Source organism: Tetrao urogallus (genome assembly GCF_951394365.1).
Source record: "Tetrao urogallus genome assembly, contig: SUPER_28_unloc_1, whole genome shotgun sequence".
In the NCBI taxonomy this organism is placed as follows: Eukaryota; Metazoa; Chordata; class Aves; order Galliformes; family Phasianidae; genus Tetrao; species Tetrao urogallus.
In genome coordinates, this window is record NW_027639058.1 from 212,405 (window position 1) to 226,903 (window position 14,499).

Sequence of the window (14,499 nt, forward strand, 5' to 3'; positions counted from 1 at the left end):
TATAGAGTTTTTAATACAGGATTGGTGTGGGGTGTTTTATTGCGTGTTTTATTGTGAGCTGCCCCCCTTCGTGTTACACGTGAGGCTGAGGCAGGGCAGGAAAACTTGTGGGATGTTTTTAAGTGAGCTTGGAAAGCGCTCATCTTACTGCTGGGAGTCTGGGAAGTAGAAAAGGAATAAGAAATGTAAAAAGATGGATGGTTATGGTTAAAACTTCACCATTTGGATGCTTTGTCTCCTTCGGAGCGATGTGGCGGACGCTGAGTTCTGCTGCTCCATGGCTTGGACCAATCCACCCAAAGTGAACAAGTGCATTCAGAGACAGGGAGCTCCTCACTTTGCTTTGTCCCCATCCTTTCTCACTAACTGCAGAAAACAGAGCTCAGCCCAAAGGAAAAGGCTCTTCTGGCTTTGGGTTGGTTTTGGCTATGGGGCAAAACTCCAACTTACGTAGGGCAGAACACATTTCCTGGCTGATATTCATACTAAAAGTTGGTAAGTATGTAGGCACTGTGCTGAGATCTAGAGCCAAAAGAGGGGGAAATTCCAATTTGGTTGGAGGCAGAGCTCAGGGCTTCGCTTTTAGGTTCATCCCTGGAATTTGGAAGCCATTAAGGACCGGTTCCAGTGCCGGCCCTTTTGTAACCAGCATGAAAATATCTGTGGAATGAGAAAAATGAGCACCACAGCGTTCCCTGAAGTGCAGTGTGATCATCAGATGCCATTTGTCTGTCATCTGAAAAGCTGCAGGAGTGTTTTGTGTGCAACAGCTCATCCAGTGGAGGCTCCGACCTTTGAGGCAGGCAGTGCTGCAGGCAGTCGGTCCCATTGTCTGAGCCCCCAGGAGTTGGGAGAGGCAGCAAATATGTTCTGTATGGCAACGGAGGGAGAGTTGCATTGCTTCGTGCCCCCCCCCCAGGCCACTCGGAGGTGTTTAAGGCAGAAATTACTGCCATCAGCTCACAAACATCCCCAGGAATGAAGAAATCACAGCTCAGATGGGCCCAACGCTGCCACGCTGTGGAGCTCAGCAAATGTTACTGTTTATTGTTTGCTTGGACTCCACTAAGAAAAGCTTTGCTGTGTTCTGCTGTGCTGATACAGCTTTACTTTCCTGCTTCTATTGCAGGAATGCAGAACCACAGCACCTCCTCGCTGCGGATAAAGGTTGCTGACATAATAACAAGTTGTTTACAAGTATGCAAAATCGGTAACATTTCAAAAGGTGGATGTTAATTACACGTAACTGAGAGCTGAACAAAAAGACCCTGCAGATGAAGGTGGGTATCTGGGTCAAGGGGAGCGTGCTGCCATGCCTGCTCCTTTACACAGCCGTAACGGCAGGAGATCTGAGATGTTCCCTTTCCTCCAGCACAAACTGTTTGCATTTTGCCACAGCAGATGAGCGACAGTGGAATGTTTGCTAGGCTGAGGTCATTCCTCGCAGTGAGGCTGCGTGGAAACACGTGATGGGGGGGATTTGCATTGGAGCAGCTGAGCCACTAGATGGCTGATGGCAGAAAAGGTGGTCAGCATCGCTCCGGATGGGAAGGTTGGAACTGAGCTGCATTTCTTTGCTAAATCCTGCAGACCACTTAAATGGTCTATGAAGAAATAAGCCGTAGGAGCACAGGGAAGCTGGATTTCTGGCTGTGAAAACTAAAGTTTGAGGTGTGTTACGTGAGGATGACTTGGAAAGGATGAAAACATACAAAGCTCGTTATGTGGCTGAAACGTGAAGCTTGCAGAGTGGAACCACACTCGTGATCCACCATGCCATGCCCACACCCAACCTGTTAAGGAGAGTTCCTCTCTGGAATGTTCCTCCTTGTGTATTTTAGGGAAGTCTATCGATTTTAAGAGCAAGGAGAGTGTGTGAAAGGGAGCAGATTCTAAACCTGCTGAAAATTAAACCAAATCCAAATGAAATGACTCAAGGACTGTTTGCCTGCTCACTGCGCTGCCTCCCTTTCCTGGCATTTCCCTTTCTCTCACTTCCTCACTTTCTCTTCCATATTTCTTAACCTGTGTTTCCCTTCCCATCCCATGTTCTGATGAGCCTGGTAGGCAGGTAAGGCATCTTCTGAAGGACCACAGAAGGAAGGAAGTAAACACAGAGGTTCAAACAACACACGTGAGAGAAACCCAGGAACGCATCGTGTTCCAATCCTGCAGGGGCAGCCCAGCTTTCAGTGCCGTGGGTTCTGAGTGAGGGCACATTTGTGAGCACATCAGTAATGCTGCCTGCATGGGGGGCCTCTCGTCTGTCTCAAAGCAGTGGAGTGACTTTCTAACCAAAGGCTGCTTGTAACCAGGGTGGAAGAGGAGGACTGAAGCGTAAGGTGCTGCTGGGGATGGATGAGCTGCTATTTCTGCCTGCCTGTTGAAGGAAATACCAGCAGATCCCGTCTGTCATCAAAAAGTAACTCACATTACCATGGTAACTGGTCTTGCTCCTGTGCTGAATTAGGAGAGGCAGAAGCTGTTGGAGAAGGAGGGGCCCAATTAATGCTGCCGGAGAAAGATGGCAAAAATCCTATTGATTTCATTGGCATCAGCAGCCAGAGCCAGAGAAGGTGGGAAGAGCCTCTGAGCAGAGCTTCCATGCTTTCCCTGAACCGTTTCTCTTTGGTTTGTCAGATCCATTCTGTTTGCTCCTTTTCTTTTTCTTATGCAAATCCTTTTGTTTCTGCTTCAGCCGAATGGTGTAAGAACCTGAAATGGGATGTTTGTGAAAGCTGTGCCCTGTTAGAGGTAGAAGCCAAGCAGAGAAGGGTGAGGAGAGGTTTTCTTTCACATCTTGCACAGTGCAAAGCTGCTCCTGCCAACTGCAGTCATTAAAGCAATAAATGACAGTGCTTGAACACTGCGACCAACTGCAGTGTGGGCAGCAAGGTAAGGACGGGTAAAGGCATTCTGTGCTCAGGATGGAGGGCAGCATTTTGGAACGTCCTTACCTCTCGATGTGGTGCTTTCTCCTTCCTCAATGAACCGTTCCCTTCTGGTGGAAAATGGTGTCTGAGGAGCTGTGGCATTCGACTGCATTCCATTTTCTGGGACATTGGAAGATCTGAAACCGCCAAGATCTTAAAGAGGAGACCCGAAGTTCCCACGAAGCTCATTTCAGGTGTTCACATCCCTCAGCCACCTCTGGATCCCCACCCTTTGTTGCAGGGGAGGCTGTCAGGCCGTGCTGGAGAGTTTCTGTAGCCAGGTTGCTGTGGAAACATGGTTTGGTATTCTGCACTATTTGGTGTTTTCTAAAGCCGTGGCTTCGTGCCCAGCAGTGCTGTGCTCTGTGGCAGTGATGGGAGCTGCAGAAGCTGCGTTACGGAGCGCTGCACCATTGTATCTCACAGCGACATGGACAAAAGTGTTCCTGAATAAAGCAGCTCTGCCTGGGAATCCAGGAATGCGTCTGAACCACGAATAAAAGAATCAAATTCTGCTTTTCTTCAAAAATTCTTTCACCGCCCGGATTCTTTTTTGCCCATTTATTCCCCTCGGATGCCCGTTCACACGAAATCACAGCCGTGCAGAGGCTCAGTGATGGCACGGTTCTCACCGTGCTGATGCTGAAGTGACAGCAGCGCACTTCATCTGCTGGCGTTTTGCTCTCCCTGCATTTCTGAGGAACGCTCTGCAGGTTTGTTTCCGCCTGCCTCCAACACAGCACAGCCACCATCTAAAGTGATTTAAGTTTTATTTCCACGCTCAATGTGCGTTAACAAATTCAACATACAAGATAGCATTACATAATGTCAAGTAGCTTCTAGCATTATGCAGTTTCACACATGTTGAGTTAGGTTTTTTGCCTTTTTTTCCACACAACGCTGTCACTGTCCAAGTTAATTTTACAATAGAAGACACAAGGTAAAGAATAACCACATCTGGGAGATTTTACAGTGAGTCCGCTGTCACTTACTGTCTATTTTACGTTTTAAAAAATATATATCTGCACATCTTCAGTTTCCTATCATTCCAGAAGCGTTGGAGCTATTCCTATCTGCCCGATAGCCTAAGACTATTTACCCTGAGCATGTTTCCTTGACAAGAAGTTCATCTTTCCTTCTCAACTAAAGGAATCTTATAGAGATCATCTAGGCTTACGCATGCTTCTCACACTGAAGGGAAAGAAAAGGGAACTTTGCGTTGCTTTGTTCTGGTGATTGGATTTTCTTGGAAAGAAAAAGTTGTGATGATTCCTAAGCTTGCTTAGTGCAAAAAGCAGGACTGGAATAAACCTATGGCTGTTTCTGAAGGAGAGCTCTGGTTTGTGGCTGTAAGGGACAAAGATAAAGTCTGCTGTAACCTCAGGCAGTAACACTCATAACTGGGATTGACTGAACACAAACAGAAGTCCGTGCTCCCATCTGCCACGCAGGGCCGAGAAACAGAGCTGCAGCTTCAGTGCGACTTCTCTTCTGAAAAGACATTTTGCCTAGAAGGAATTTCAATGGGAAAGTGGCGATGAGTGAGAAAACTCAGCTTTCTAGGAGCAAATTCTAAGGGAGAGATGCCAAAGGGCTGCCAATGGACCGAGCACTGACTGTGAACAGCCACCCCAGCAGCAGTGCTTTACTGCGCGGGTGGAAAGGGAACCGTGTGAGCCTTGCTCAGTGATTCTACTTTCATTAGGAAGAAGGTGGAACGGACCATTTTTCCATCAGGGCTCTACAACTCAATAGCCAAGTCCTGCTAACAGTTCAGCTGTCTTAGAAGCGTTTAATTACAACACCTATTTGCATCCCACATGGCACAGAACAGACGGGCTGCCTGGAAGCAGCCACACAAACACCGCAACCTCGCAGTGCCTCCCTGCAAGCTCAGTTCTGCTTTGTGTCTCCATTGCAGAGCACAGAATTGCTTTGAATTTCTGCTGCTTGTTAGGACTATTTCCTCTGCACTCAACAACAACGCTTACAACTAATTACTTGCTGCTAATTATCATCCTTTTGTCTTTCCTGGCTTGAATGTAGGAAGAAGCCCGATCGATTTACTCACCGAGATCCTCCTGGCTAATAACATCTTGGTGAATGTTGTCTCGCTAGAAAGTGAGATTGAATGCAGCAGTTTCCAAACTTCAGTTATGTGTTGGTGGAACTTTGTGAGCTGCAGCTCAGAACTGCCCAGTGTTTGGGGCTGGCAGCCTGAAGTGCTGCAGGCCACCTTTATGGAGCAGCATTGCTGCATTTCAGGGCTGACAGAATGCATATTCCATGTCTCAGAAGTTGTGTCCACAATTTCAGAGCTGACTCGAGCTGCTCTGAAATTCTAAAGCTTAACTGCTTGACCAGTTTGACTTTGTGTCAGAACAGACTTTGCCCTGTGTTACGCTTTTCGGAGAGCTGTCCTAGATCACGTGAACTGACTCGCTTTGAACCCAAAGGAAGCTCTGTGGAGTTTTCACTTCACGCCTCTCTCCCCAGGCTGTTCTCCTATCTCCTCACATTACGCTGCTATTACAGAACTTACCAATCCTGTGGAATTTCAGATTTAATGTTTAAAACCAGCAAGAGCTTCCTTAACAATCAGCGCCGTGCCAGGTTTTGTTGGGCCCTTCACACACAGGGTCAAATAAAACGCAGTACAGTGGAACTCCCCCAGTTCTGACAGCCTGTAGGATGGTGTCTGTGCTAATTTCCACGTGGCAAAAGCAAAGTGATCCATTTGTTGGTGTACGAATTTAGATGCGAATCTTTGAGGCTGCGGCCTCACAGCTCCAAAGCAGTGATACCACAATATAAGTCTTTCAGTACCTGATAAAGGAATTTGTTTTTGTCTCTGAAGGAAAGTGCCATTTCCCCCTGTATTTTCCTTTTGCATTAGTGCAGAATTCTAAACCACCTTCAATGGAAACGCAGTTGGTACTCCCAAACCAGCAAAGAAGAGAACTGCAAGAACCAATGGGCAGGCAAACTAACAAGAAACTAGAGGTTAAACAGCAGAATCCAGAAACTTTGGGAGAAGCCTAATAAAGACAGGCCAATTTTGGTGAATACCAGCAAAGACAGTTCGGCACAAACACAACTTCCATAGTGACAGATAATTGTATTAAAATCTGTGACTTGATATTGGTAGTTATACTAATTTCAGTTTGTATTAGGCATGCAATAGCGTGATTACACTGTTATATATATTTGTGGTATTTTTTTTTTTTAATTTAATGCTCTTTAGAATCGTAGTGCCCTGCAAAATCACATCACTAGAGAACCCACCAGCTGCTGCTTCTTACGAAAGTTTAGTTCTACAGCTAAAACAAGGTGTAAGTCTGTTCTATGATCAGCTGCCACGACCTCTGCTAGTATTCGCTCAGGCTGTGCCATTTGGCCACCGGCTTTCTAGGATTCTCACAAACCTCTCTCCAGTGCTCCACACCAGCTGCAGTGATGCTGTGAGCTCCCAAAATCAGCCGTCCCACCACTTCATTTTTTGTGGTACGGTCGAAATCGATGACCAGGAATTCGATGCTGATGTCAGGAAGGAGATCAACGGGGATGTCATAAATGAAGGATTCGTTGAAGACGGGGTTCAAAGTGCACTTCTTCACGTGGGTCTTCTTTTTTGCTATGCGCTTTCTTCCGTAATAAACATTCACCTTAACGTAGGGATCTGTCAGAGAAGAGAGAAATGAACTAATAACACAGTCCAGCAATGCTCTGGAGCCCCCTGAACAAGAAAGACAGGGAGCTGTGGGAGAGAGTCCAGAGGAGCCGCAGGGATGAGCAGGGGCTGCAGCAGCTCCCTGCAAAGCCAGGCTGAGGGAGCTGGGCTCGTTCAGCATGGAGAAGAGGAGCTGGGGCTGAGCTGAGTGCAGCCTGCAGCGCCTGCAGGGAGCCTGCAGCCAGGAGGGGAGGCAGCTCTTGGGCAGGGGAGATGAGAGCAGGCCAGGGAAGGGCTGGGAGCGGAGGGAGGGCAGCTGGAGGCTGGGGGTCAGGGAAGTTGTGTGCTGGGAGAGCGGTGAGGGGCTGAACAGCTGCCCAGAGAGGCTGCGATGCTCCGTCCATCCCTGGAGGGGTTGGAGGCCAGGCTGGATGGGGCCCTGGGCAGCCTGGGCTGCTGTGAGACGTGGGCAGGTTGGTGGCTTTGCAGGCGCTGTGGGGTCGCAGCTTCGGGACCCTTGAGATCCCTTCCAATCCAGGCCATGCTGTGATTCTGTGGTTCTGGGAAGGGGTTCAGCTTGCTGATCCAGGCAGAAGTGAACTGTGTACATCTAGGTTCACACTTCAGCTCCCAGAGGATTCTCCCACTGCAGAGCAACCAGCTGACATCAGCACCTGGAGTTCTTAACAAGCTCCAACACTGCGTGGGGAAACTGGTGAAGGCTGGTATGGTGGCACACCAACTGCAGCAACTACTCCTAGCAGTACCACATGGGGAGCTTTCTGGTGAGGTTAGGGGCCAACTTGTCAAAGCTTTCACTTTGTTTGCTGTCATTTGTAAAAAGAAATATTTTACCTAATTTCAGGGAACGGCCCCACAAAGTGTCAGAATAGTTTTAAGATGGGGAATGGTTGCAGTGAAAGGTATTGAAACCGATGAAAGATGAAAATTAAGCCTTCATTCTTCCACCAGCCTCAAACCAATTTACTCCTTATGCCAGCATCAGGTTTAAATTAATACATGTGGCATAGGGTGCATACCCAGCCTGTGTTTTACTACACTACACGTTCTTTCAGATGGACACAACAGTGTGGGTTGTTGAGGTGTCCAGCACTTCAGCAAAGCTATGAGCTGCCTTCCGGGTGGCTTTATGTGGCAGAGTACAGACAGGTTCAGGGTTGGAGAAAATAGCTTCTACCTGAGAGGCCAGTGATATCCATCTTTGGCAAATGTCTGGCTTTCAGCACCACAACAGTCATTCTCTGCGCCACGGGTTGGTAAGATAGTGAGACCTGCAGCTCTCCTCTGCTAATGCATTTCTGTGAACAAGAAACAGCAATCATTTCTTAGGACAACGTGGTCTTACAAACACGGGCAAATGTTGGGGGTCACCGGTATTTTCCTTTTCTTACACTAAAGGACCAAGGAGTTGGGAAATTGTCTGTGTTTCATTCTAAATACGTGTTTAGCCTTAGCCACGTGAGGTCTCCAGAAGGAGAGCGAGTTGCTGAAGGTAAATCATCCTCTGCTCTACATCCTGTGCCTGCTGAGCAAAGTAAGCATCACCACAGCCTTCAGCTTCTCTTGGAGCAAACCTGGGGCCCTGCTCAGAGAAATCAGCGCCCCAGGGTTCCTCTGAGGTCTCCTCTGGAGATGCTGTGGTTTCTAGGAGCTCTAAGCTCACTGACCTCTTTTGGAGCTTACACTGGTGAGCACCTCGAGCTCCTAGGGCACAGTTTGGAAGCTCCACCATCAGTCAAATCTGCACTGGAAAAGGATGAAGACGAAAAAGAAACTATTCTATTAAACTTGTTGTACATCCTTCCAAAGAGTAACACTATTAAGATCAATAGCTCTGGTTTCCAGTCGGTATTCATTAACTTTCAGTGAGATGGCACTAATTTAGATGAAGTTTATTTGCTATCAAGGGAAATGGTATTAGCAGTGGGCATGAGATCGTGCGGCGTCAGGAGCACAGCAGTGACAGCACTGCAAAGCCCAGCCACAGCACCCTGCCCTGCCCCCTCTGTCAGCATCTGCTCCTTTCAGACCCACGGTGCAGATGGGGAAGGAGGTCACAAATGGAGGATTTGCTTTGTTTCCAATAGAAACATCACCACAATAAATGTGAAATCTGGTTTTTGAATGCTATTGCTTAAATTAATTGGAGAAAATCGTGTGCGCAGCTGGCACCAAGCATGCTACTAAATCTACTTTTAATTACTGTTGCATGCTAAACAATTGGCATCCTTGATTATACCTATTTTTTAGCGTGACCACTTTGCTCAATTTTTAATCTATTACTTGTAAAACCTACAGGACATGCAGTCAAAGCATTGAAAAGAACACTTTAAAAAACACAGCCACTGAACTGAACGTAAAGCAGCCCATCAAGGTGAGATTCCATCTTTTCTGTGGGCTGCTCGTCTTTCCAGCGTACAGCAATGAGAAATGAGAGCAGGATTCACTTCACTTAGGTTTCAGACGTCTACACTGGGCAAAACCACGGCAGATACATTTCAGCCTCACGTGGAAAAAGGAGACGGTCGCTGGGGTGGGATTGATGTGAGCTGTTCCAGACCTCTCCCCATGTTTTGTGGCAGCCTCTGCTGCTGCTGCTGATCTGTTTTCACTGGCTTACAGCCTACACTTACAAATTAGATAATTACAAATGGAGGTGTCCAGATCTGTCAGATGAATCCTTCTCTAAGAGAGATTTGCCTCTGCAGAGCAGGATATGTTGTTCCTCAGAAGTGGTAGAAAAGGTATTCAGAGTAACTGTATCTCCTGCTATTCCCCTTGAACAGCTCGGACAGGGATGAATGTCCCTTTGTCACTCTGCTCTTTTAATGGGAGTGGGACTTTGCCTCTTTTTGGGCATAATTGGTTAAATCATTCCTCATTTCTATGCCTCTGCAGTGACTGTGTTACCAAAACTCCATGACCACACAGCAGAGAACTACGGAACTAGAAGAGCACGGTCAGATATTACTAAAATAACACAGCTGTGGAAAAAAATGGGTTTCATAACTGAGAATATTGCAGCATTCCTGCTCAGCAAGGCTCCCGATCTGGAAGAACTGGGATCAAATGCAATGCAAGGAAACCTGCACGACACGAGATGAATGTATTTACCTGTATGTTCCTTTTGAGAATCTCCCTGGTCAGCTGAACCTTCCCGGTGCTCGGATCCACTCCTGCAAGGGGCACCATGACTTCTCCAATCACATCATCTCGAGAAAAGCGATCGAAACTCAACACCAAGAAGTGAAGCACCAAATCCTGGAGCTGGCTGTAGGGGATCCCATAGAAGGTGAAGGTTTCGTCAAAGACTGGATCCAACGTCTTGCGAAGCACGCGAGTCTTCACGCGATGCCTCTTGTCGGGAAGAATGGTCATCTTGATGTACGGGTCAGAGCTCTGAGTGTGCTCATCCATCACGGGCAGCCCGTGGGCCTCCTGAATGGTGACCACCAGTGCTTTTTTGGGGAAGTTGTAGTCCACTGAGAAAGTCAGCTCACCCAACAGGACGTCCTCTCCTGGAGAAGATGGCGAGGAGGTTTTACTTCCTCCTGGAGTGAGGCTTTGATCTGGGCTTAGTTCATCTCCATAATCTACTTTGATCGGAAGCTGATCAATGTGGGGAGCTGCGTTTGGCCCATCTGGAGCCTTATCAGAGCCTACCAAGCCAGATTCAGCAGCATTCACCAAAAGGTTTCCCCTCCCAGTCTCCTTAGGAGCGCCATTCTTGTCTCTCCGGATTCGGTTGATTTTCTTCTTGTTACTCAAGGTCTCCGGATAGATGCTGATGCCTTTCAACATGTGAATGAATTTATACGGTGGGGTTTTGTGCTTTTTTTCTGCTTGCTGGTGACAGCATGTCCACACAAAAACTGTTACTGAGACAGAAACCACCAGGACAGTAGCACCAATGAGGCCTGCCACAACTGGAGAGACATCTGCAGGGGAGAAAGGCAGTCAAGAAAGAGCTGGAACCTCTGTGAGTGCCTGCAGCGAGCACGCCTGGCAGGGACCCTACAGAATGCTACGCAATAAGCCTGGTATCAAGGTTTCCTTAGAATAAAAAGTTAACTTGTATCTCAGAACTTGTATTTCTATGGCCACAACAGGGGACTGGGAGTCGTCCCTTATGAACAGCTTGAACCCTGGCTACATTACAGTTATATTTTTGCAGGGGGTGATGAACGTGGCCCTGTCCCACATGCACAAGGGACACAACAGCAATCTGAATCACACGGAGATTTGTTCTCCTCCCCTCACTGCTCTGTTTCCCCAGCTGCCCTGTCATGCACACACAGCCCACTCTGTGTCTCCCCCAAAAGCTGACGTTGTTCTCTTTGACTGCTCCCCTGTGTTGCATTCTCTGCTTTGTCACCCCAGCATTACTATTTATGTTCACCCAGATTTTGATGAGCAGCTGCTGACAAAATGCTGTCACCCCACGGTTACCAAGGCTCTCATGTGAAAATCTGACGTACGAAAGCAATGGGCAGAACATCCTCTTTTTGTATTGAGTGATTTGATATTTTCTGGAGTTTATGTCAATCGGGTTCTTCAGCTGTGTCAGGCCAGAACAAAAAGGCACAGCACTCATTTTTAGCGACCAAGCTCGTTATTTTCTATTTATAACCCTTGCTTTGGAGATGTATTATCAAACACCCAATGAAACCAGTAGTTTCGAGCTCCCCACTACATTATATTGACATATTCAAGCAATTTAGTCAAGGGCCACCAAGATAATTAAAGAGCTGGAGCAGATGGAGGGTGGAGAACGGAGAGCAGATGGAATATGAGGCCAGCTTGAAGGAGCTGGCTCTGCTCAGCCTTAAAAGAAGGAAAAGGGAGAGATCTTCCTCTTGTGCCATGAGACGTTCACGCTGCGGTCGTATCACAACAGAGGAGGAAGGGATCCTCAGCCCCAGCTCTCCTCCTGCGGAACAGAACGCTCGCAGAGCTGCTCCTCCTGAAGCTCTTTCCCTACGCTCAGGATTTGAAATTCTTCCCAATTCTCACAACCTCCCTATTTGCTGGTGGACAGTCGCCTTCTGCAACACGTTTCTGTGGCCCCTCAGAGGTGAGAAGCAGTGAGGAGGAGCGTGAAATTCCGTTTATTTCAGAAGTAAACAAGCAGCTGTTTCTGCAGCGTTTTCTCTATAGCCTAAACATCTTAACACTGGAATGTTACTTGTCACTACAAGCAAAGGTATTTTGAAGTTCATTAAGGTGTTGGTCTTGTTACAATTGTATTATTGCTTTACTAAACATTTTTCCCTTTTTTTTTCCCTCTCTTTTCAAAGCAAACTAAATCCCCTCTGCCCCATCTTTTTCCTCACAAGCTGCACACGCTGCTTGCTTCCATAGGAGCGTGGAAAACCAAAAATTCATCATCGCAAACAACAGAAAATCATCTTCTGAATTCATGCTTCAATTACAGACAACACCCGAATTTGGCACTTTCTCTGCCCTTCCCATGTTGTCATTCATTACGGCTGCGAGGCAAGAGGAGAAGACTGACAGGCTCTGATCTGAGTATCTCATAGGCTCAGGGAAATCTGATTTTCCCGTAACAATGAATCTCCTCACAAGAATCCCTTTGGGTTGAACGCCAGCCTTCCCTTCCTGCACCAGGATGTCTTTCAGGCGGTCACTGCCTTCACAGACGCACATCTTTGGGCCCACAGCACTAACAAACACTAACACACATCTCTGCTTCATTATTTCACATTCCCTCTTTGAAATGACCCAAGTGGTCTTTAAGAGCCAGTCTGAACGCAGTGCAATTCAGCCACATGCAGATCTTAAAAGCTTCTGAGCACATGCAGGAAAGGACAAAAGCCCAAACTCTTTTCTTATTCTGACCTCATGTTTTCTTGTGTTTTGTTCCCATTGTGCGCTCAGAGAATCAGCTCTTGTACCTTTATTTCCCAATAAACAATTTCAGCAGTCACATCAGAAAGCACCAAACAAGCCTTTTCTCCCCCCTCTAAATCCCCGAGCTCTTCACTTGGCTCTTGCAGCTTCTCGTCGCAAAGAGTCTCCCAGCTTCATTGAGCATAGTGGCAAAAAACCAACAGCTTTTATTTTGAGCCCTCCCCACCTTGTTTTGCTGGATGCTTCTTTCTCCATAAAAGAAAGAGCACGGAAGGACCAGCCCTGCTCTGCCCACCGCACCTCTCCTCTCCTGCCTGGAGACTCCCACTTTACGTAATCCTTCCATACATCCATGAATTCTCTTTCTGTAGTTCCTCACGGCTATGAGCCGCCTCCCAGACTCCCGGAGATGAGGTTCTGTGAGTTCATGAACAGAGAAGTGCTTTGGATGCCCGTTTCAAACAGCCCATTTTGTCTCTTCTCTCCAATAAAACCCCATTCTTTAAAAAAAAAACGCACCATCTGTACCAGGTATCTTTGCTTTGACGCGATGCAAAGATCTGAGACCCAAATCAATTTCCAGGCTATGGAATTACGGTTTTGGTTAATGAGATAGCACTGAAAACTTCTTTTTAATACCAACATTTGCTGATTACACCCTGATGGCCACTGCCGGCCAGCGATGGCAGCCCAGAAACGACACAGAACGCGCAAGTGGAATGCAGACATTGTATGTAAGGGATGCGATGCAGGATGGATCCGTGTTACTAAGAGCGTGAGAACGTAAAGTTAACGCGGTAATCACGCGTTAGCGACAGGCCCCGGCCCCGACGGAAGGTCGGTCGGTGCTGGAGGACGGAAGGAGCAACGATCGGGTTCGTAAAAGTCGCGGGGACCCAACGGACAGGCGCCAATCGACGGATGACGCCCCGCCGTTCCCCCCCAACCCCTCGGGCCCGCCGCGGCCCCGCCGAGGAAGAGGGGGGGGGTGGCTGTGGTAACGGCCCGCCCCGCCCCGCTCGGCCTTCGGTGGCGGCGCCGCAGCCCCGCGGCCCCCGGGGAGGCGCGAACAAAGGGCGGGCCGGGCGCGGCGCAGGCAGCGCGTCAAGGGGGCGCTCGGTACCGCGGCCGGGCCTCCAACGCCGCCCTCCGCATCCACCCGCGGCCTGCTCCGGTACCGCCGAAATGGGGATGGGGAGGGGTTGGGAAGCGGAGGAAAGGGCGGCAGAACGGGGCTCTCCGCGCGGCCAAGCCCCACTCACCGAAGCCGGGGTGGACGCTGGTGATCTCCGCCATGGTCCGCGCTGAGGCGGAATGCGGCACCCGGTGCGGAGGCGCCGCGGTACGGCCCCCGCCCGGAGGATGCTCCGCAGCCGGGATGCAGGAGCCGCCGACTGGTCCCGATCGGCGCAGGCCCCGCCCGGCCCCGCCCCGCCGCCCCGCCCCGGAGCCGCCCGGCGGTGACTCGGCAGTGGCGGCGCTGCGGTCGCGCCTCTGGGCGGCGCTGCGGGTTGCGGGGCGCGGGCGGAGGCCCTGACGGGCTGCGGTGCGTTTGTACGGAGTCCGCGTCCTGCGCTGAGGGGACGGCGCTAACGCAGCTGTTTGCGGGCGGGTTCTCCCCTCACAGCTCAACCCTGGGGCCGAGTGGCGGGTTCTACCGCCCTCAGCGTGGTGGCCGCGTTAAGATGGCGGCAGTCGGTTCCCCCCCCTCGGGCGGTGCGACGGGCGGCCCTCGCCCCCCAACATGGCGCTGTCTCCCCCCCAACATGGCGGCCGTTCCTCCCCCCCCAACATGGCGACCGCCCCCCCAACATGGCGGTGTCTCCTCCCCTCCCCCCAACATGGCGGCCGCTCCTCAGCGCCCCAAGATGGCGGCGCGGCGCCTGCGCGCGGCCTCCGCGGTGCTTCCGCTTCCTGAGGAGCCGCAACGGGACGGAACGCGGCGGGGTCAGCGGGCGCTGCGCCGCCTTCAGCCGCTTTCCTCCCCTCCCGCAGGTGGGTGGC

At 49.7% G+C, this 14,499-nt stretch overlaps 1 protein-coding gene across 1 annotated transcript; it reads right to left on the minus strand.

The window, feature by feature from the left end:
- Positions 1 to 6,301: 6,301 nt before the first annotated feature.
- On the minus strand, positions 6,302 to 13,791 carry SYT11 (synaptotagmin 11; the record flags this gene model as incomplete). The annotated part of the gene is made up of 4 exons (XM_079550934.1): positions 6,302 to 6,612; positions 7,802 to 7,922; positions 9,739 to 10,562; positions 13,758 to 13,791. 4 exons carry the CDS (start codon positions 13,789 to 13,791, stop codon positions 6,302 to 6,304), a joined length of 1,290 nt encoding a protein of 429 aa, XP_079407060.1.
- Positions 13,792 to 14,499: the final 708 nt, after the last annotated feature.